This window comes from Trachypithecus francoisi, unplaced genomic scaffold, assembly GCF_009764315.1.
Source record: "Trachypithecus francoisi isolate TF-2019V2 unplaced genomic scaffold, Tfra_2.0 Lachesis_group12, whole genome shotgun sequence".
Taxonomy (NCBI): Eukaryota; Metazoa; Chordata; class Mammalia; order Primates; family Cercopithecidae; genus Trachypithecus; species Trachypithecus francoisi.
The window spans coordinates 113,971,149-113,995,576 of NW_022681457.1; the positions used below are offsets into that span (position 1 = coordinate 113,971,149).

The window sequence follows — 24,428 nt, forward strand, 5'->3', positions numbered from 1 at the left end:
GATCCTGCTACAGGCTGAGCATCCCTAATCTGAAAATCCAAAATCCAAAATGCTCCAAAATCCAAAATTTTTTGAGTGCCAATATGACGGTCAAAGGTCATGCTCAAAGGAAATGCTCACTAGGGCATTTCGGATTTGGGATTTTCACATTAGAGATGCTCAACCAGTAAGTATTATACACATATTCAAAATCTGAAAAAATCCAAAATCCAACACTTTTGGTCCCAAGCATTTGGGATCAAGAATACTCAACCTATATTACCTTAGATTCTTTAATGGCCTAAACAAAAATTAAAGTATGGGTTCCAAAAGTGTAACTCATAATGCAGTAAACTGGCAGACTTAAAAATCTTCAAATTGCACTTTGGGAGGCCAAGGTGGGCAGATGACCTGAGATCAGCTGTTTGAGACCAGCCTGACCAACATAGCGAAACCTTGTCTCTACTAAAAATACAAAACTTAGCTGGGCGTGATGGTTCACACCTGTAATCCCAGTTACTTGGGAGGCTAAGGCAGGAGAATCACTTGAACCCAGGAGGTGGAGGCTGCAGTGAGCTATCACGCCACTGCACTCCAGCCTGGGCAACAGAGCAAGACTCTGTCTCCAAAAAAAAAAAAAAAAAAAAAAAAGCCAGGTGTGGTGGCTCACACCTGTAATCCCAGCACTTTGGGAGGCTGAGGCAGGTGGATCACAAGGTCAGGAGATCGAGACCATCCTGGCTAACACGGTGAAAGGTGAAACCCCATCTCTACTAAAATACAAACAATTAGCTGGGTGTGGCAGCATGCACCTGTAGTCCCAGCTACTAGGGAGGCTGAGACAGGAGAATCACTTGAACCTGGGAGGCAGAGGCTGCACTGAGCTGAGATCATGCCACTGCACTCCAGCCTGGAAGACAGAGCGAGACTCTGTCTCAAAAAAACAAAGAAAAAAAAGAAAAAAGAAAAAAAAAAATCAGCCAGGCGCAGAGGCTCACACCCAAAATCCCAACATTCTGGGGGACCAAGGCGGGCGGATCACGAGGTCAGGAGTTTGAGACCAGCCTGACCAACTTAGTGAAACCCTGTCTCTACTAAAAATACAAAAATTAGCCAGGTATGGTAGCACGTGCCTGTAGTCCCAGCTACTCGAGACGCTGAGACGGGAGAATCACTTGAACCCAGGAGGTGGAGGTTGCAGTAAGCTGAGACCATGCCATTGCACTCCAGCCTAGGTGACAGAGTGACACTCCATTTCAATGAAAAAAAAATCTTCAAATTGACAGTGAAATGACAAGGATTGGAAAGTTACTATTCAAATAGTCATATGCAATCAGCTACTGTCAGAGGAAAGTCACCTTCCTCACCAAGCACCCCAGAGAGTGGCCAGGAATGGGCTCTCCATGGGGTCAAGTTGGTGGTCAGGTTCCAATTTCTAGAAGAGTGGTATCTAACACAGGTCTCACCCTTGTGGACGACTTCAGAAGTAACATATCAACACAAAGTGTGAAACACAGGCAAGCAATACAAGCTATACTGCTGACGCAGATGAGGAAAATGTCGTTTTTTTTTACACATCTTTCAGAGGTAATGACATAAGAGCTGTGAAATTGATTATCACAGCCATCATCAGATTTGTACCCACAGACTATCTTTAGTATCAAGGTACAAGTTTGGAAGAGAAACTGAATCAAGAGATATCAGTCCAGTTGCCTTCTCTAATAAATCCTAATTTAGAAATTTTCAGCTCAGTAAGGAAATCCATCACACACAAAAAGAACCCAAAAGTAGTCCTAATGGCTTTGAGCCATTCAGCAACCTTTCACTAAATACCATAAACATCCCTATTATTAGCCAGCACAGCTACCAATAAACAAACACACACTTTAAAAAATAAATGATCCCGGCTGGGTATGGTGGCCCATACCTATAATTCAGCATTTTGGGAGGTGGGATGGCTTGAGGCCAGGAGTTCGGAACCAGCCTGGGCAACACAGCAAGACTCCATTGTTTCAAAAGAAAAAACTGTTTTTTTAAAATAGCTGGGTGTAGTGGCGCTCCAGCTACTTGGGAGGCTAGGTAGGAGGACGGCTTGAGCTCAGGAGTTTGAGGTTACACTGAGCTATGATTGTGCCACTGTTCACTCTAGCCTGGGTGACAGAGTGAGACCCTGTCTCTAAAAATCAATCAATCAATCAATAAAACAAATGATTCCACAAAGGCCTACTGAGTACCAGAGCCATCTTGGCCAAGAGCCACTGTCCTACTAATAATGAGAAGATGAAAAGGAGGGTCTTTATGCCCTACATCTGATGATCTTCCCCATCTTGGTCATCTAGGAGACGCCAGATGAGCATGTAATTTACTTATGATTAACACAAAATTTACACATTTCTCACCATTAAGCAAATCAGTTTACTGAGCATCTTCCTCCTTTCAATCAACGGTAACTCCTTTCAAATTTTTCCCAGCTCCATCTGAGAAACAGAGAAGTTCACTTTTTGTTATCTGAAGAATTATGAATTACCATCTTGCTTTGTAAACTTCTTGATTCTAAGATACCTGGAAATTACAAAAATCCCTAAATTTCCTGAATTTTACATAAGCTTCCTGAAATATCCCTCATCCTTTTCTGCTCACTGTCCTTTCTCTCTCTCTTCTTGCCAGTTTAAACACATGGACATGGAGTTATTAACTTTTACAGGAAAACCAAATAAAATAAAATAATGCTGAAGCAAAAAGCGCAGTGATGTCAGGCTGCAGCTAGCACCATTTATCTGTGGGAATCTGATTAGCGCTCGAGTGGCAGAGCTACCTGGAAAAGTGCTCACAATCAAATAAAAAAACGATACCAAAACATTAACCTGATGGCTAAAAACTCTACATTTAAACAGTTAAAGTAATAAAGGAGCTTTTATTGAGTATTTTTTATATTTCATTATGCCCCAAATTGACGAGGACTCCCGGATACATTTTCTAGACTTTTGGTTCCTCAAATCAAATGCTCTCTTGGACTTTTTTTTTTTTTTAACTAAAAGGAAACAGCATTTCTTGTAAGTTTGAATGAAAGGATTAAAGCTTCTCCTAGAATATCGATAACAGTCTTGAGTGCAAACACAGCCAAATGCTGCCACAAACAGAAGCCTTTTTTGGTTTATGTACTTTAATTCTGAACTTGCTGATAAGCCAGCAGAGAATTTTCCTACAAGATTTTTTTTTTAACCTTACACAAATACTGTCATGAACCTGGCCTCTCATGTCCCCACTCAGTGCCTCAGATTCCTTCATTGCTATAAAATAAGGGGTTAAACAGATGACCTTCAGGACCCCCTAGCTGTGCCATTTTATAATTTCTAAGTTGATTCCATGAGGCAGCCGCTGATACCTGGGCCAGAGATACGGGCTTAGGTCAAGGACAAGACCCAGTCTTTCCAGATTTTATCTCTCCAAGCTCACACTCAATTCAAAAAAAGGAGAAAACCAACAGAGAAGGAGGAGAAGACAGGGAATAGCAGAAGAAATCAGGGCAGCCAAAAAAGATATTACAAATTCTATATATTTTATACGTAGCGAAGCTTTCTTCACACCACTATTTATTTTATATACAAGCTTAGTTATCTGGTATCCAAATCATAGAAGATAAAAGCTGCAAATGAGAACGGAGGAAGGAGCCAGCTAGTATAGAGACACAGAACAAAGACGTGACGGCAAAAAAAGCCTAACAGCAAATGTCAAGAGAGAAACATCCATGAAAAGCAAACAAAAAAATTCAAAAAGCTTATTCTTTGGGGTCATTTAGAATTGGTGGAGTCATTTCAAGCAGGGGCAAATACACAACATATCTATATTTCAACAGGTTTTGAAAACAGAGCTATGCTTATAACACCATATAAACATGTTTATCTAAAATGACAATACTGAGTCATCAGGATTAAATTATATTCCAGATATTCAGCTTAATAAAGCAAGAAAGTATGTAATCCATTTTACATAATTCCCAGCCAAAAGTTTTAAAGTGTTTTGTTTTGTTCTGCTTTCAAATGGCTCTTGATGACCATCCAGAAAATGTGGCTATCCAGAATGCCTCATTCTAGGAGGTGCCAGAGATGGTGGTTTTCCTGAATTGAACAAGAACAGCTTTGATTCATGTTAGATTAAGAAGCAGGAAGCCAGAGATTAAATAATGAATAGGTACTGAGCATTCACAGGTCCTCACAGTACACCAGCCACTTGTAAAGTCAAAATAGAACCAGGAAAGATGCTGTTTTTGCTGTAGCAATCTAAGACAAGGAAAGAAGCCAAAAGAGATCTTGAGACATCTGGTCCCACCCATGGCCTAGGGACTCCCCTCTTCAACAACCCTGACAAATGATCAGGAAGCCTCCTCTTGAATGCTCATAATGACCAGCGAAACTACTCCCTTAAGAGACTGTCAGCTCATTTTCAGGAGTGCCTCTTTAAACTGAGTTGAAATCTACTTTCCTGAACCTTCTATCCATTGGTCCTCGTTCTCTGTCTGGGAACAATATTAACTGATCCACTTTTTGAGACAATGCTGGGTGAGGAATCAGGATAGACTGCTGTCGCCGGCTATCTTTTCTATAAAAGCATTTATTTCCCTTACTCTGCTTAGTAACTAAAGGTGAACACTGGCCTCACTGTGTAACAGTTTCATAAATTCTGCTCTTTCGTTTCGTAAAAGCAGCCTTGCCCTTTCTGGAAGAGCCAAGGCTACACCTGTAATGTCAGAATGCATTAGCAATAATAAAGGCCACAGTAATGCAAGAGCCGACTTCATGAACACGTCATTCCAGAATGGCTAAATTCAATCAAATATGGCAGCGCTTCCTACAACGCTGCGATCATTGGGGCCAGCGCGTGTGACGTGGGCCCACTTACTGGAAGTGTTGGAAAGAGAAAGTGAGCATTCTGCTTTGAGACTGTAATAGACAGGGTTTTTACCAGCCCACAAGTGGTTCAGAATCCTTCTTTCCCAGGAATTACCTAGAAATTCATTTAACATCTAAAGACTACAAATGAAACTTCAGAAGGTTAAAAGTATATAATGAGAAGGGGCCAAGGGGATGGTATTCACTCAACCTCACCTTAAATATGTATGATTCTTAGGGGGAGAAAGTCAACACCCATAAGGTGGTAATCAAAAAGCAAAGCCAAAGATGAGCCAGGTTTAATTCTAACTCAGTCACCAACTTCTTCAGTAACTTTCAGAGCTACTTACCTTTCCTGTTTCTGCTTCCTCATCTGTAAAATGGAACTAATACTGCTTAGAGACTCACAAAGTGTTATAAGGAATAATTAGTTAGCATTTATATAACACTTTTCATCTTCAAAGTAGGATTATAGACTATAAAGCAGAGTAGATGTGGTTTGAAAAATCTTTTTAAAACCTAAAATAAAGCATGAAAGCAAATTCAGAGAAGTAAAATCGGCTGACATCATCTTAGAGCAGCCAGATAGCTCAGCCTCCACAGGCACCCCGTCTGCCCCAGTCAGTATCTGCGTGTGGAGACAAAGGTATAAGAACATTTTATTAGGGAAAATGGGAGGAGATAGAAGAGAAAAAGGAGAAAGAGAAGATTAGAGAAAAAGAATGGGAGAAAGTATAAAAGGGAGAAAAGATAAGAGAGAAAAAGAAAAGGAGAGAATAGAAAACAGCAAGAAATAAAGAGAGAAAAGACAAATCTTATCCACTAGGAGAAAAGCAAAAACAGGAAGAGAGGAAGAAAAAGAAAAAGAGAAATGGAAAAGAAAACTTCTTTAAGGGGATATTTTTCCTATTTCCAAAGAAAAAAGAAGATTAAAAAGTAAAAGGAAAGTTTAAAATGTCAAAAAAAAAAAAAAAAAAAGACAACAACAAAGAGCAGAGGAGAGAAAAAGAGAAGATAAAGCTTTCAAGGGTATGTCTGGAAACCAGAAAGCTGGAAGAGAAATCATTAGCAAGTCCATAGTGCGTCTACAGTGATACTGTGTGGATCAATTCATTTAACGCTGCCCTGTACATTTACAGAAAAGTACCTCTGATATAATAAAGGCTCATAAACACGCAGAAATTGGGTTAGACCCGTTTCGAATTCCTGCCAAACAATGGTTCAGAAAAATGAAGCTCTATTTTAATTAGCTGGATTCACGAGTGATTTGATAACAGCAGATGCTGTCTGGATGCTTTCAGCTTGATGGGCTCCACATACATGAACTTAAGAGTGGTTTTGATGCAATTAGGTGTTTCTTTCTGCTTCAACATGCCAGGCCCAAGGACCTGAGCCTATGTGTAGCCCCTACATGTTGCTATATTTATCTATATGTTAATATTTCAAATCATGAAGATGAGAAAGGTGGCCACCATAAGGGAAGCAGAAAAGTAGTTTTCAGGGCCGGCCATGGTGGCTCATGACTGTAATCCAGCACTCTGGGAGGCCAAGGCGGGAGGATCACTTGAGGCCAAGAGTTTGCAACCAGCCTAGACAACACAGTGAAATCCTGTCTCTTCAAAAAATTAAAAAATTAGCTGGGCAGGTTGGCATATGCCTGTGGTTCTAGCTACTTGGGAGGCTGGGGCAGGATGATTGGTTGAGCTCAGAAGGTTGAAGCTGCAGTAAGCTATGACCGCACCACTGCACCCCAGCCTGGGGTGACAGAGTGAGACCTTGTCTCTAGTTAAAAAGTGAAAAAAAAAAAAAAAAAGAAAAAGAAAAAGGCCAGACACAACAGCTCATGCCTGTAACCCCAGCACTGAGGGAGACTGAGGCAAGAGGATCGCTTGAGCCCAGGAATTTGAGACCCAGGAAAGTGAGACCCCCCATCGCTACCAAAAAAAACTATTTATTTAATTTATTTTTATTTTACTCTCACCAATTCTGCTCAACAACAACAAAAATTTCAGATAAGCTGGGTGTGGTGGCACACATCTATGGTCCCAACTATATGGAGGTCGAGGCGGGAGGATCACTTCAGCCCGAAGGTCAAGGCTGCAGTAAACTGTGTTTGCACACTGCACTCCAGCCTGAGCAGCACAGCAAGTCCCTGTCCCCCAAAACAAAGAAAAGTAGTTTATAAAACTCACTAGTAAGTAGAAATGAATTTTCTCACAATTAATTCTTCTTTCCCCCGGGGAAAGAAAAGTTAGGTAGCCAAAAGAAAGCCACATAGGGCAGTGTCTGTGTAGAAATATTTAATGCCAAAGCTGAAACACAACAGGCTGCCCACTTCCAATTCTGCAAGTCCAGCACAGTGTCACAGCGAAGGATGAGTGCGCCTAATGCACAGCCTGGCCTGGGAAGCGGCCTTCAAAATGTTCTTTGTAATCAGGCATCCTATTATAACCCAGCGCACATTCCCTGAGACGGGCGGTGGTATTCCGGATCACAACCCTGAAAGTCCAAGTCTTTTCACCAGGTGCTTTCAAGCCAGGCACCTTACTGCCCCTTCTCTCCCTCTTAAGCACTCTCTCTTCCAAAGAGCATTCTGTTTGCTTTTCCCAAAGCACTCCCTGCCCTCTGCTATGGTCACTTAGTGCGGCACCACCCACACATACAGAGCTGCTAAAGGACTGCATAAAGCCAGAGCAGCTTCCAGAATGGGGCACGTCTAATAGGAGGGCCTGATCTGTTAATTATCTGTCAGTTTGTCATGGCTGGGCTGAGGAGGGGAGAATGTGAAAAGGGGGGGAGGCTGTCTACTCGGTGGTATGCTACGCTTCCTGAAATTCTGAATTCCATTTTGGAAATCATTCCCCCCCTGTTGGACAACGTGTAGTACAGAGGATGAAGAAGAGAGGACGGGAGTTTGACTTGACTCCTTTTGACAGAACCGGGGGCTTCTCGAACTCCACCACTACCACGACAAGCACACGGCAAGAAACACACCCCCTCACTTTCTCTCCAAGAGGACAAAACGGACATAACGACCTTCACACCAACTCCCCCCTTCACGGGCGCTAACAAGCTGAGCACTGTAAATCAAGGATGAAATCCCTGTGCCAGGAAGTGAAGGAGAAGCATCTCTTCCGTAAAGAGTCCAAAGATGCTTCAGAATCAGCACTTCGGGCAAGGGCTGGGAACGCAGGAAGCACTGTGCAGCCAACTGAAGGAAAAGATATATATTTATTTTATATAGTAGTCCTCCTTCTTCAAAAGTTATTTATTTCACAAAACCACTCTGCTAAATAGAGGTTTCAATCTAATTGGAATTGGAATTTGCATATTGTAAATGCACCAAGGGAGAGTCTTGGACACTTGTGTTCTATTCTACAGTGTACGGGTTCACCCGTGGATTTTCCAATATATACACTACAAGAATGTAAGAAAAGAGCACAGAGAACTGGCCTTTATATTTTATTTTTTCAGCCCTTCACAGAGGGTCCAGTCTGTGAAACGGGATGACGCTATCAATATCCCCAAGGAGACAAAACCAGTGAGGCAGAGAGGAGGTTCCCCCGGCATGGGGTTTGCCGTCAGCCGTGTGCAGCTGTTCAGTCTTGCAGGTCTGTGGCGCACCCCTGCCCACCCCCCGGGGGAGGCAGGGAGTAAACCTCTATTCATCTAACCCTTAACCCTCCCCATCCCATCTACATATCAAATTAGCCATGCTTAATTAACAGAGATGCAAATAGGCAGGGACTGAAATAAAGATTTTTGACAAGAAGCAGAAAGGGATAATTTTTTTTAAGGATAGGAGACAGAAAAAGCACCCAAAACAAAAGGTCAACCTACAAATAACTGAGGAAATGAGAAAGAAAAGGTACAGGTCAGGACTTCCCATAAAGGTCTGAAATTTTCTGTTTGTAACTCAGGGTTCACATGGAAAAGTGACGCATGACAGAAGAACAGACACTGTTCTGGGGAAGTCAAGTTGGGACAAAGGTTCTAGAGTCCACCATTTGCCCCGGACTTACCTCCCTAGACTACATTCAAATTGGGTTTCTACTCCCTGCTCCCCTCACTCATTTCAAGAAAGAAATACATTTTTTTCAAATACTGAATCCCTAAGGCCCAAAGATGTCCCCTGTTTCCTCAAAAACTAAGCATCTTCTAGTTTACAGCAACTCCTTTCTGCCCCCCATATACTCTGACAATGCTAGCCTCTCAGTCACAGGGTGGAACCTTCATCCAAAAAAAAAAAAAAAAAAAAAAAATCACAGGTTCTGCTTCCCATTTAGAAAAAAAAAAAAAAAGAACAAAATGGAAAGAAAGAATAAATATGAATTTAAAGGGGAAGTCTGCCAAAACCTGAACCTCCAAAATCTGGTTCAGCCACATTCTTGCCCACAACCACTACTTCTTGGTGCCTCCCTACATTTTTCAAAATGCAGCTGCACAGACTTCTTAAAATTCAGATTTCTAGCACCTATAATTACAGGCCTCTCAAGCCAGGCTCCTTTAATTAATGAACCTGACTCCTCTCTCTTCAAAGGAAATCTGCATACAGGCTATATCAGAGGGTGAACCGACCCGATCAGTGCCTACCTGATCACTGCCTGATGCAGCCAGCACTCTGCCCCCAGTAGGAGAGGGAGTTGCCCCTCACCCCCGCCTCCACTGCCCAGTTCAACACATCTCAATCTGGCACAAGTCAATTGTGCAGTTAAAGCCATCAAACAGTTCTTGGAACTTAAGGGAAGAGAAAGCAGCTTTTCTGGGTGTGACCAGCAAAATCCAAAGAGAATTCGATTCTCCCTGGTTCACGCGCTCCCCTGACCTCAGTTCTTCCTACTGCTGGGATGCAATGCAGAGTGCAGGCTGAAGACAGCCACTGGTCAAGGCTGGACAAGCAACAGAGGGGGCAGGCTTGGGCTCTGAAAACTGGAAAAGAACAGAACAGAACAAACCGAGGTCTGACCGTCATCCCAAGGCTGAACTAAAACTGCGAAGAAAGGCTCTGCCACCTTAAAACAAAACAGGTGGAGAAGGGCTTGTGAGGAACGGCTGTTGCTCTCCAGGTCTACAGAATATGAGCGCATCCCAAGGACAGCCCACTGACCTCGGGATCACTCACCAGGCTGTCCTCACCCATTCTCCAAACCACTTTCTTTCTAAACCAATACCTGACTACCAGTTTTTAAAGTACTGGTTTTCCTTCTGGCTGCTCTGGGACAGCTCCACCTAATCTGTTTGTATCTGCTTCAGATGCCAAGTCAACCCATAGCTATTCTCCTGCAAGTAGCTAGAAGCTGGTTTGTACCCATGTTAGCTGGGAGACCAGACTGTCCTCAGCCACAACAAAGACTAGAAAGGGTTGCAAACAAAGTCACAGATGCCAGCACAGCTGAGGATTGGGTCCAATCAAGACAATCCCAGGTAAAGTTTCAGGCAGGAGATTTGAGATCCTGTAAGACTCCCACGGACCTGGCAATAATTAAAACAGGTTTGGTTCAGTCACTACCATCTGATAACCGTTCCTCAAGGTCCCACGGCAAAGCCAGTGGGTCCCACAGCAAACCCAGTGGAACATTTGCATTACTGACCAAACAGACACACTCTTCTACAAAGAGAGAAAAAGTTCTCAGAATATGTACTCAGTACCACACTTTCTACAGTTCTAGTTTCTCATCTGTGATCTGGACTATAAACTAGGTCTGGGGAACAACCAGAGAACAGCATTCGCATTAATAAATGAAAACTCATGACACGTAGGCCTGGCTTCTTAGTTCTGCCCAGGGTATTTCAGAGTGCAGACGTCAAAAATTGAATTAGAACATTCGGTATTCTGCCAGAAAAGGGGTTTCCAGTGACTTTGTGCTGTTGCAAATACAATTTTTGAAGAAAGGGGAAAAAAGGTAACATCAGTCTCTCCAATGGTTAAACCCTCAAATCAAAGCAAGGTATGATCACAGACCACTGAGTCTAACTCCATGGCACCTGTCTTGTTTCCTGGCATGGCTACCTGCCATCGTTATGCCCAACACACAGAGGCTAATATAGGATATCGTTTCTGCTCTCCCATTAGATCCAGTCTTCAAATCTGTCAGCATGTCACAACCTGGATCCCCTGACCACAGCACACAGTGGAGTTCCAGGCTGAGACAGGACAGGCTGATTACAAGGAGCAACCACTTCCTTTTTCCCAAATCACAAGCAGAGAAGCAGCCAGAGCTGGGTGAAGGATTTTTTACTTTGGTTTGGTTTTTCAACCAAGACATTCTCAAAGTTCATTGTTCTTTGAAGTGGAAACATTTAGTTTTCTAACAAACAATTAGAAGCACAGGAGTAGAGAACACGAAACTGAGAAGGAAGCTCAGGATATGCAAAAATAAGAGGCTGGGAGGCAGCTGAGATCAGGAATGTCCAGGGATTCTTGGCTACATAGGCCGGCCAGGCACTCTCTTCCCAGGGTATCTCAAGGGGAAACCACCCATCGATCCTGGGACACACGAGTTCTAGGACCAATCCCTTACCTCAGAACAGCCTCGGCCTCAAATTCCTGCTTGCGCTTTAATGTTTAAATTATTAAATGCATTAATGTATTTACATTATTCAAGTCTTATGTGCATTTTTCTAAGATAATTTATGTATAAGAGTTTGAATGTCCATGACTGTTAATGTCTACAACCCTTCCTGTTCATTATTGATTCTGGAAGAAAAAAAAAAAGTCAGAGTTTTAATGCCTTATTTTTAATGTATTAAGAGTCTGAATAAGTGCATTCTCTTTTTTCTTTTGTAATTTCATAATTTAAGTAGTGCATTTATTAAACTGACACAGTATGAATTGTGGTGAAGCCTGGCACAGATCCATGCTGCTGGAGAGCCCGCTGGAGGACGGAGCCCACTCTTCTGTGACCAGGCCTGGCTCTCTCTCCACACTCTCTTCCCACCTACAAAGGCGCAGGCGGCAGGGGAGTGGCAAGCATTTGCCCAAGGAGATTTTCTCCCTCCTTTTTCAAGTTCTTGCCCAAATCAGCTCTCCTTGTCACCCACGCTTTTAACAGGGACAGTTCTCTGCACACAGAAGTTCTCATCTAGATGCACTGCAGGTTATTGCCAGATCGCAATCAGCACACAATTTTCAAGAACAATAAAAATGCTAGAAGCTTGGTGTAGCAAAAACAAGCAAACTACTTTTTTAAAGGAACCTCAAAATGAGAGACAAACATCTCAAATAGACAACACCTCCAACTCAAGCAGAAAAACTTCTTTCTTTTGAAATCGTTTCCCCATCAGATAACCCCTCCTTCTACTATAGCCAGTAGAACGACAGTGACACCCAATGGTCTATTAGTTCAATCCCAACTGAGCTTTCCCCAGTGGCTTTCCCTAGAGTTGCGTCTTAGGCCCAAGGTTCCTGTGTTAACGCGGAACCTTGAACGAAATAAGGTATTAGCTACTCACCAAGAAGATGAATCGCTAGTAGATCAATTTTCTGCCAGGAAACATTGTCTATTGTTACACATGTGCACAAACGACACAGTATAGCACACCTCAATATGGCATGTTTCTGGCGAGTGACGACCACGTGCGTACACAGGCACACGCACATACACACATACAGATGCGCGCACACACACAGATGCACACACACACGTACAGATGCACAATACGTGGGCTGAGCAGCACTGTACAAATCAACCTGAACTGGGAGAAAGGATGACAGAAGTTTCTCACTGCTGTTTTAGAATGTGACTCTGCTGTTTCTAACACCATACACACACGCGCGCGCGCACACATGTTATTTTATTTTTTTTCCTTTTTTTTTCTATTTCCTTCTTTTCCTTCTTCTTTTTTTTTTTTTTTTTGGCTACTCATTACCATTCTTTAACTGTTACAATTTATATCAGCATATAATGTTAAATAATTACAGGGAGCGGAGCTCACTCTAGTGAGGATATAAACGCGCTGTGGGAATCTACAGATTTAAACAAATAACACTCACAGCAGGGGGTGAGCGGATGAATTAGCATTAATATCCTGCCTGGGAGATCCCAGTGCACTGGTACTGCTTAAATACAGATCTTTTCTGTAACAGTCAATATGACAGCTCCCGGCAATACGGCCCCTTTCCCTTTCCCAGTCAATATAGCAGCCAGTGAAAATAGAAACGTCCCTATAGCCATCAATATAGCAGCCAGCTAAAATAAACCCTTCCCTTTTAAGGGCTATATAATAGTCAGCTAAATGGAAGAATTGGCACCCCTGCTGGATAGCTCAGCAGAGAAGCCAAGGAATGAGCAGCCCATGAGCACTAAAAGATCCTCCTGCTCCTCACAGAGGCCCTGCCCAGGGAAGGGGAAGATATCCTTAGGTAGAGAACCAAGAGGGAGCCTGCGAGGGACACTTGGCTCCCAGGCCCTAGGAGTAATTACCCATGTCCTAAGCAGGCTATAGGACCACCCCTCACTGCGGTTCAATTAAAACGAACAGAAACTTTAGAATCCTTGTTCAGGCTGTCAGCTGGAACAGGGGAACACACTGGTCTTTGGTGAGAACTGAGAGCATGTTGATTCAAACCCCGCCACCAGCCTGTTCCTACCTTAGCCCCAGAAGGGTAGAGTATTACGTGAACAGCCCATGGTTTTCTGATTTCTAGCATCAGGGATAGCAGCTATGTTAGAATCAGACAACCAGGTAGGTGGGTGAAAAACAGCATTCTATGTGCAATCCTACCCCAGTGTATATACAGAACTCACTTTCAAAACTCACAGCCATCAATTTGTTAACTATTGTGAAAACCTCATCTCTACCAAAAATACAAAAAATTAGCTGGGCGTGGTGGCACACGCCTGTAGTCCCAGCTACTGAGGAGGCTGAAGCAGAAGAATTGCTTGAACCCAGGAGGCGGAGGTTGCAGTGAGCCGAGATCACGCCACTGCATTCCAGACTGGCGACAAAGCAAGACTCCACTATAAAAAATAAAAAAAAATAAAAAAAAAAAGGAAGGAGAAGAACAGGGAGCATTTCATTTAAAAACAATCCAATGCATCTGAATATATTGTTCTTTTTCATTATAACTAGCTACTTCTAAAATTAGTTCAGTTGGATTTAAGGATTTGACAAATGTGGAATATAACCACTGACACCAGTGCAGGTTTCCAACCAACACCCCTGAAGTTAATGCTGGGATGCTGCTATGCTTCAAAGCAGGCGAACATCAGGGATCCACCCCACCTTCATTAAAATTCCACCATCTGTCTGCCATCCTCTGGGTGAATCCACAGAAGTCCCTGTTTCCCTGGCCAGGTGTTTCAACACCCAGTGATGCTCATGTCATCAATCAGGTGACTTAGTCAAGTACCACAGTGTCGGGTATCAGAAAAAAAGATCCAGAAAGTCCTGGTCTGACAGCTCTAGTCCTTAAATATTTAGACTCAGGCCAGGCGCGGTGGCTCACACCTGTAATCCCAGCACTTTGGGAGGCCGAGGCGGGTGGTCACGAGGTCAGGAGATTGAGACCATCCTGGCTAACACGGTGAAATCCTGTCTCTACTAAGAATACAAAAAATTAGCCAGGCGTGGTGGCGGGCACCTGTAGTCCCAGCTACTCGGGAGGCTGAGGCAGGAGAATGGCGTGAACCCGGGAGGCAGAGCTTGCAGTGAGCCGAGATCATGCCACTGCACTCCAGCCTGGGCAACAGAGCGAGACTCCGTCTCAAAAAAAAAAAAATTTAGACTCAACACCCCACCTAAGCCATGAGACTGAGCAGAAATTCTAGTATGTAACACCTCAGGAGAGAAACAGGTTAACATGGTCAAGCCTCTCTTCTGGCAATACACATGTTGATGAGGTCCTGCAGTCCACAGAAGACTTGGAAGTCAAAGAGGTCACAGGGCCCAGAAACCACAGTCAGAGGTCCCATGTGCCACAGAGGTGAGAGATCTCACAGGCCACAGAAGTCAGAGATCCCACAGGCCAAAGAAGTCAGAGGTCTCAGAGTTCACAGAATTCAGAAGTCGGGGTCCACAGAAGTCACAGCCCCACAGTCCATGGAAAGCAGAGGCCCCACAATCCACAGAAGTCATAAATTCTACAGTCCACAGAAGTCAGGGTTCAGAGCCCACAGATGTCAAGGTCCAGAGCCAACAGATGTCAGGGTCCAGAGCCCACGAAGTCAGGGTCCAGAGTCCACGGAAGTCAGGGTCCAGAGTCCACGGAAGTCAGGGTCCAGAGTCCACAGATGTCAGGGGTCCCTCAGTCTCTAGAAGTTATAGGTCCTACAGTTCATGGCAGACTTTCCTAGGAAAATTTAAACTCTGACGTGCATGGCCATTTCCATTTCTAAACGATACACAAAAATCTGAGGGGAGACACTCTCAATCAGATAGCATTAAAGCTGGAAAGAACGCATCATGATGTTAGCAAAAACCACTTCAACTACTCATGCCATCACAGTCATCAAAGTGGGGAGGCAGGAAGGAAGGGAGGGACAGACGAAGAGAGAGTAATGAAAGAGAAAATAACTCTGAAAAGAAAGGGGAAAATAGAAATATAAAAGATTAGAGAAAACAGAGGAGATAACAAAATGAAAAAGACAAAAACCTCACTTTGGCATTTCTAGTTTAAAGCTTTCAGGGCATTTTATGAAATGACAGTTGCAATAAAACAAATAGAATGGTGAGTCATCTGGGTTCCAACTTCTGAGTCAAAAGGGCTGTTTCTCGACAAAGCAGGGCCCCGCTGCCTGCACGTTTAACGATGCCTATCGGCGCACACAGCTACAGAACAGGATGTGGGGAGAACGAGGAGGTGGGAGTGAGCACTGTCTCTACTGGTCCCAGTGTCATTGCAAATAAAGGCTGTCAAGATTTAAACCATAATAATGGAAAGGCTATAAAGGTCTCAGTTATAATGTTTCCTCTGATGTTCCCTTTCATAAAATGCCCTCTTTATGTTGCCTACGTAGCAGTCATCCACCGAACGTCGGCATATGTGTGCCCCAGTGGGAATGTTGCACCCTAAGTTCCTAGCAGGACGCCAGGCAGCAACTGTGCAATCCAACTCCTTGGCTCATCATCTCCATCGCACATAACTGAGCACACACACTCACTCATTCCACAAATATGTATGAGTGCCTATTTTCTGCCGGGAGCTGAGCAATACAGTATATGCCCATCCCATACAGGGCTTAGCAAAGTGCCTAGGTGCCAAACACGCAGGAAACACATGCAAAATGTATACGGCCATACAACACAGGGACTCCTTTCCTACTCTGGCACCTAAAAGTCTTACATAAGTGCCTGGCAGCCTAGCAGGAAATGGGACTTTTCCTCCTCCATGCCAGAGCAAAGTACAAAAGCTGGAACACGAATCAGATAAATGCTCAAAAAGGGGGCTTAATAGGGTGCCCACAAAAACTTGCTTTTACTTGGGCACAGCAGACAAAAATGTACAGAAACCTGATGTTTCAACGGAATTATTTATCTGCAGCCTGCCATCTAACCATTCTAGGCACCAGGGAACCTCAAAGGAAAATAGAAACAAAACCTCTGCAAATTAATACTTTGTAGACATGCCAAGGAGGCATGAACTAAGACAGACACCAGCAGCACGTGGAGGGATGAAATGAGGCTGAAACCTGTAAACCAGGGAGCCGTGTGATGCAATTAGAGAAGCCAAAGTCCAAAATTAGGAAAGGACCGATCTAGTCAAGCCCAACTTGGTGGCAGGTAGAGAATGATAACTCACATTTCTAGGTGTGCAGCCTGTGCCAACCACAAACCATCCCTGGGCTGCCTTCCCTGCTGATCTGTAATTGGTGGGTCAGTGATGGAGCTACCAATTATCTTGAGGCCCCCTGTATTTAGTTCACAGACAAAGGGAAGCAGGAGAGACCAGTTAGTAATGAGTAAGTAATGGCCACGAAAACACATTGTATTATACAGAGCTGCTTCAGCAGGAAAAGCCATTTGGAAAATAAAGCGTAAAAGAATAAAATAAGCTGGAGAAACTCAATTTTCTCCTCCCTTCCTCCCAAAGCCACACTTAGGATAAAATGAGGTTTGTGCAGGTTAATCCTTAAGAGGTAAGAAAAAAATGATTAAATACATTAAAAAAATCAATTGTACATTAAACCAAATCCAGGAACTGCAAAAACAAACACTGCGGCGTTGCTCCAGCCGGTATTAGCTCTGCCAGTCTGGTCGGTAGGGGATACCCCCACCTGAGGGAGCACGCTGAGGTCACAGAAGACAAGTAGAGAGGAAGGGGAGAGAACCAGAGCTGGGAAGCGGGGTGGGACCACAGATCTGGGTTTCACTGGAACTAAAGTTATTTCTAGATATTATAAAGGAAGAAATAAAACGCCTTATAAATGGGGCTCTGGGGACCGGGCTGAATTCTTCAAAAATCCAATAGAAATAATAATAATGAGAATCATTGGATAAACAGAAATTACAAAACACCTTACTGTCAAATGATGTGCCACTATTTCTCGTTATTTCTTCTGTTTATTAACAAATTCTATTAACTGCCATTTTTCAGACAAGAGAGAGAGCTGGAGAGGTGAGGTGAAGAGGCATGCCTTTGCCGGGCGAGGTGGCTCATGCCTGTAATCCCAGCACTTTAGGAGGCTGAGGCAGGTGGATCACGAGGTCAGGAGATTGAGACCATCCTGGCTGACATGGTGAAACCCCATCTCTACTAACAACAACAAAAAAAAATACAAAAAAATTAGCCGGGCGTGGTGGCGGGCGCCTGTAGTCTCAGTTACTCGGGAGGCTGAGGCAGGAGAATGGTGTAAATCCAGGAGACGGAGCTTGCAGTGAGCCAAGATCGCGCCACTGCACTCCAGCCTGGACGACAGAGCGAGACTCCGTCTCAAAAAAAAAAAAAAAAAGAAAAGAGGCATAAAGAGACATGCCTTTGTCTTTCAGGGATGCCACTCTCTGCAATGGAGCTGGATGGAAACTCCTACCCTCCCCCAGTGCCCTGGGATCTTCAGATGAAAGCCTGAAAGAATGCAAAGCCACAGGAAAGTGGCCCTAGGTCACCCGCTCCTCCCTCAGTGGAGTCAAGGCTGAGAATTCTTAGTTAATCCTAAATAAACCTCACATGGCTGAAATGCCGCGGCCAATTTGCTTTCCTATGTGGACTGCAACCATCTGGTTCTGCCTGCAACCAGCCTTTCTCCTCCTGGGCACCTGCGTCAGCCACACATCTGGAAGATCTGGCAGGCAAGAGCATTCAGGGCACAGTAGGAGGTGTACTTCTGGGAGGGGAGGGAGCTGGGACTCACTCTGACAAGGCACAAGTTGCCCATATGTCAGTCTTGGGCCCCCAAGCCTAAAAAACTGGCACACCCAAGGCCGGGCGTGGCGGCTCACACCTGTAACCCCAGCACTTTGGGAGGCCAAGGCGGGTGGATCACGAGGTCAGGAGATCGAGACCATCCTGGCTAACATGGTGAAATCCTGGTCTCTACTAAAAATACAAAAAAAAAAATTAGCTGGGCGTGGTGGCGGGCGCCTGTAGTCCCAGCTACTCAGGAGGCTGAGGCAGGAGAATGGCATGAGTCGGGGAGGCGGAGCTTGCTGCACTCTAGCCTGGGTGACAGAGCAAGACTCTGTCTCAAAAACAAAACAAAACAAAAACTGGCACATCTGAAATGTTACCCTTTATGTGTTTCTGAAATAAGTCATCTAGAATTGAAGAGAAACCTCTGTAAGACTGGTTTGGATAGAGGGGAGGGAGTGGGGTTGGGGGGAAGTGCTGACAGGAAGAACAGGTAATCAACCACATGACACTGGTATTCCCAACAGAATTAAATTAAAGACACGTGCCCATGGGGGAGAGTTTCAAAATCTCTAAACATATTTGAGTGGGTTATCAATGTCTAGCTCTTGACAAGTAAGATCTGACAGAAAGATTTTACTCTCTTAAAGACATTTCTATTCTCTTATCTTCAAAGCAGGTGAACTTTGCTGCCTTAACTCCGACAATGAGGGATTTGTGGATGTTGATAGAAACACAGATAAAGGATTTACCTGAGGGGGCAGAGAAAGTAGAAATAAAAGATCCTGGATATTGTATTTTCTTTACTTATGTGGATTCCGGTGACTCCTTAGAGACCTGCAGGCACCACTTCAAGAGCTGGAGTCCAGAGCAAATTGCTCAATTGTCCAACCTTCTCTCTGCCAGCAGGAGACAAAACAACAAGCGGCTGCTGCCCCCTAGAAGCTACCAGGGACATGGCATCTTGCTATACAGACATCAGATGAAAAGATCCTATTATCTCCTCTCCATTCCATAACCTGTCATTAGTGAGGTACATGGGTGCAGACGCCTCCTCTGAGCACAAGGAGGCACACATCACCTGTGATAAATTAATAGGCGCCTTTTCAACAGCCAAGATGCACACAAAAGACTCCAACCACGGAGAGCACACTAAGGCAGCAGCCTCAGAAAGGAGGTACAGAATCACCAGGCAGCACTGAGCATCGGCTGCAGCTGCATCTGTGCAGCGGGCGCCCCGCACACATGCTAGTGTGCCTGACAGCGCGGTCCACACCGCACCCATACCTGCTCTCCTCGTCTGCACAGGTTCAGCAGCATGGACACTGGCTTTGAATCCCAGTCCTGCCATTTCTTAGCTGTAGGAACCTGAATGCTCTGGACTCAGTTTCCTCACTGCAAAATGAGTAATTCTCACAAATTTGTTGGAATCAAACAAAGTAACCAAAATAAAGACACCAACAGCGAGGCCAGAATATTACAGAGTAGAAGCCCTCCTGGCCTATGTGATCGGAGACAGTAATTGTTCAGTTAATCAAAAAATCAGTTAAAGCAAGGAATCATTAAAAATGGAACCTGTTCCACATACCTAAAACATTTTCTATTAACTGAAAACCTATAAACATTCAGTTATGGCTGATCTTTTGATGTAACGCCAAGCCCTTTGCTTTGAGTGTGGGCCCGCAGACTGAAGTTCCCAGATGTCTTTCTTGCATAAACCATACCCATAACACAGCCTCCACAATTTCTAAAGCAAAGTGAGAACTTCAAGACATCAGTAAAGCAATCAAAGTACAGAATCTTATAGATGTTTATGGTCGTCCGCTAATGTTTAACTGTCATCTTGCTCAACCTAATTTGACAGCAGTGTTTTTAGCAATTCACATTTAGCAAAGCATTTAACTTAGTTTTCATAAAACCCTCTTTTCACATTTCTCTTTATAGAACACATTATAGCCGGGCGTGGTGGCTCACACCTGTAATCTCAACACTTTGGAAGGCCAAGGCGGGCGGATCACCTGAGGTTGTGAGTTCGAGACCAGCCTGACCAACATGGAGAAACCCTGTCTCTACTAAAAATACAAAAAATTAGCCGGGCATGGTGGCGCATGCCTGTAATCCCAGCTACTCAGGAGGCTGAGACAGGAGAATCATTTGAACCTGGGAGGCAAAGGTTGCGGTAAGTGAGATCACACCACTGCACTCCAGCCTGGGCAGCAAAAAGAGCAAAACTCCATCTCAAAAACAAAAAAAGAGAACACATTATATTTGCAGAACCCTCTCCACTCTCTTAGTTCACCCGTTCACATCATATTTAATACAGGTACACAGGTGTAGGGACAAACTAGCTCTCGGGGTACAGACGAGCGCGGGAGAGACTGGCTGAGGAGCTGCCTCGTTCAGAGCACCAAGAGCCTGGTGAGTATGTTCCATGGGGCCCAAACAGCAAGCTGGTCAGACAGGGATGCCAAATGCAAGCTCCTGACACATTTTTTAAAATATGTTCTTATTGATACCCCTGCTTCATTTCACAAAAGATTCGAAATGACTCACAAAGTACACATAAGCCTGTAATCCCAGCACTTTGGGAGGCTGAGGTGGGCAGATCCCTTGAGGCCAGGAGTTCAAGACCAGCCTGGCCAACATGGCAAAACCCTGTCTTTACTAAAAATATAAAAATTAGCTGGGCGGCCGGGCGCGGTGGCTCAAGCCTGTAATCCCAGCACTTGGGAGGCCGAGACGGGCGGATCACGAGGTCAGGAGATCGAGACCATCCTGGCTAATACGGTGAAACCCCGTCTCTACTAAAAATACAAAAACTAGCCGGGCGAGGTGGCGGGCGCCTGTAGTCCCAGCTACTTGGGAGGCTGAGGCAGGAGAATGGCGGAAACCCAGGAGGCGGAGCTTGCAGTGAGCTGAGATCTGGCCACTGCACTCCAGTCCGGGCGACAGAGCGAGACTCCGCCTCAAAAAAAAAAAAAAAAAAAAAAATTAGCTGGGCATGGTGGCACACACCTGTGATCCCAGCTACTCAGGAGGCTAAGGCACAAGAATCACTTGAACCCGGGAGGCAGAGGTTGTAGTGAACCATGATCGTGCCATTGCACTCCAGCCTGGGCAACAGAGCGAGACTCTGTCTCAAAAAAAAAAAAAAAAAAAATACACACAGGCTGGGCCCGGAGGCTCACACCTGTAATCTTAGCACTTTGGGAGGCTAAAGAGAAGGTTCACTTGAGCCTAGGAGTTTGAGACCAGCCTGGCCAACACAGTGGGACCTTGTCTCTATAAAAAAATTAAATAAAAATTTGAGGCCAGGCACGGTGGCTCAAGCCTGTAATCCCAGCACTTTGGGAGGCCGAGACGGGTGGATCACGAGGTCAGGAGATCGAGACCATCCTGGCTAACCCGGTGAAACCCCGTCTCTACTAAAAATACAAAAAACTAGCCGGGCGAGGTGGCGGGCGCCTGTAGTCCCAGCTACTCGGGAGGCTGAGGCAGGAGAATGGCATGAACCCAGGAGGCAGAGCTTGCAGTGAGCCAAGATCCGGCCACTGCACTCCAGCCTGGGCGACAGAGCGAGACTCCGTCTCAAAAAAAAAATTTTTTAATAAAACTTAAAATAAAAGTAAACATTTCAAAGTACACACAAGACGACGAGACACAACAAAGGAAAAGAATAGTAAAGGGGGCAAAAAAGACTTTGTTTTGTTTTTGAGACAGGTCTCGCTCTGTCACCCAGACTCACTGTAATCATGATCTCCTGGGTTGACACAATCCTCCTGCCTCAGCCTCCAGAGTAGCTGGGACTACAGGCTGTAGCCACCATGCACCACTAATTTTTGTGTTTTTTAAAGAGATGGCACCTTGTCACATTGCCCAGGCTGACCTCAAAACTCCTGGGCTCAAGCAATCCTCCTGCCTCAGCCTCCCAAGATGCTGGGACTACCGGTGTGAGTCACCATACCTAGCCTAAAAGATGTTTAATACCTGTTCTTCACTCTCCTTCTCCATCAAAATCCACTATCGGTAAATGCTAGTTAAATGAAACCATTTATAGAAATAATCAGGCCAGGTGTGGTGGCTCACACCTGTAATTCCAGCACTTTGGGAGGGAGGCCAAGGTGGACAAATCACTTGAGGTCAGGAGTTTTGAGACCAGCCTGGCCAACATGGTGAAACCGTGTCTCTACTAAAAATACAAAAACTTAGCTGGGTGTGGTAGCGCACACCTGTAATCTCAGCTACTGAGGCTGAGGCAGGAGAAGAGCTTGACCCTGGGAGGCAGAGGTTGCAGTGGCCCAAGATGGCGCCACTGCACTCCAGCCTGGCTGACAGAGTGAAACAAGAAGAGGGGAGGGGAGGGGAGGAGAGGAGAGGAAAAGGCAAGAAAGAAAACAAAGAAGGAAAGGAGAGGAGAGGAGAGGAGAGGAATTGATCAACTTGTATGCTTGATTGCCAGCAACTCCTTGCTACCATAAGGCTGGAAAAAGTGGCCCTGGTCCTAAAGACCCACTTGCCATGGGGCCGGCTGGGTCAACACAGAGGGAAAGGCCTCTTGGCAGACACAGCTGGGTAAAGGGAATGATCACTGGCCCAGAGCACCGCCCCACACACTCTACACACAAACAGGAGAGCTGTGCCCCCAGGGTCACTGTGAAGGCAAGAGGTCACAAAAGTGGCAGCATGTCTTCTTCTTGACAGGGGTAATTTATCCAGACTCCTGCTCCACTGGGGGCTATGAGTTAGTTCCTCTCTGCCTCTGACTGTCAAGGAGTGCCTCTGGATAGATTTACTTCAAGAATCACTCAGTGTCGGCCCCATCTCTAGACTGTTCAGACAAACGCATAATGGCAGAGAGAAGATTTGTGGAGCAACAAGCATAAATCTCGGTTATAACTACAAACCATAAAAGAAAGGAGAGCTGGGAGGGAAGAAGGAAGGGCGGTGAATACGTCCTTCTCCAAAGCACCACTTTATCTTCCTGCGGTTTCTCACAGCGCAGAAGTGGGACTAACTACAAGATCATGTTTTTCAAGCCAAAAATCAGTCTGCATGGTTTGACAATGAGCTAAAATATTTTAAATTACAATTATCCTGGAAAATGGGCCGAGCACAGTGGCTCACACCTGTAATCCCAGCACCTTGGGAGGCCAAGGCGGGTGGATCACTTGAGGCCAAGAGTTCGAGACCAGCCGGGCCAACGTGGCAAAACCCCATCCCTACTAAAAATAAAAAAATTAGCTGGGCATGGTGGTGGGCACCTGTAGTCCCAGCTACTCAAGAGGCTTAGGCAGGAGAATCACTTGAACTCCGGAGGCAGAGGTTGCAGTGAGCTGAGATAGCGCCACCGCACTCCAGCCTAGGTGACAGAACAAGTCTCTGTCTCAAAAAAGAAAAGAGAAGAAAAAAGAGAAAAGATTCTCCTGGAACACGCAGGGTACTTGGTTATCTTAACCAGCACAACAGTCAATGGTTTTCAAACTGGGGGCTTTTAGATTTATCCTGAGCCTGCCCCCATGGAACACCTATGCTTTAGATCACACTTAATAAAACACTTTTACATGAAATTTCTTTGAAACTGATGACTGACCTTAATCAAAAGAAAAACATTTTAACAGCATTCCCCTGCCCAAATAAAAGTTTTGCAGATCACATCTTCAGCAATGGTAGGGCATATAAAGGAGCACTAAGATTATACCTCTAGGAGAAAAGGGAGGAAAAGGAACTTTTTATTTTGAAAGAATGATGCTAGGGATAAGATCAAAGACTGAATTCCAAGCCGGGTGTGGTGGCTCACACCTGTAATCCCAGCACTTTGGGGGACTGAGGCGGGGGGATCACTCGAGCCCAGGAGTTCGAGACCAGCCTGGGCAACACAGTGAAATCTCGTCTCTACACAATTTTTTTAATTAAAAAATTAGCTGGGCATGGTGGCATGCACTGGTAGTCCCAACTACTTGGGAGGCTGAGGTGGGAGGATCACCTGAGCCCAAGAGGTGGGGGGCTGCAGTGAGCAATGATTGTGCCACTGTACTCCAGCCTGAGTGACAGAGCAAGACCCTATCATAAGCAAGACCCTGTCATAAAAGAAAGGGAAGGGGAGGGGAGGGGAGGGGAGGGAAGGGAAAATTGAATTTCCCCAATCACTGAGTAGCTCTGATAAAAGGCACCTGAGTGCTCAGTTCCTCAGTTCCCACATCCTCAAAATAAGGACACTGCCCACTTATCGAAGAGTCGGGGCCCCTGATTACAGGAACAGCAGCAAATATCAAGCA

The 24,428-nt window shown here is 44.9% G+C and overlaps 1 protein-coding gene across 7 annotated transcripts in view; it reads right to left on the bottom strand.

Annotated features, from left to right (window-relative positions):
* The window catches only part of PEX14 (peroxisomal biogenesis factor 14), a 159,261-nt gene that overhangs the window by 105,094 nt on the left and 29,739 nt on the right, over positions 1-24,428 (bottom strand). Inside the window, exon 1 of one of the 7 annotated variants that reach the window (XM_033228415.1) lies at positions 14,609-15,298. The exons of 4 other annotated variants lie outside the window; for them this stretch is intronic. Coding sequence is in view for 2 of the 3 variants with exons in the window: in XM_033228413.1 (XP_033084304.1) it covers positions 2,379-2,405 (27 nt within the window). In the remaining variant the exon portion in view is untranslated. Of the gene's footprint in view, positions 1-2,378; positions 2,421-14,093; positions 14,359-14,608; positions 15,299-24,428 lie in introns of those variants that run through there. 2 more of the 7 variants (XM_033228414.1, XM_033228413.1) reach the window with 2 other exon arrangements.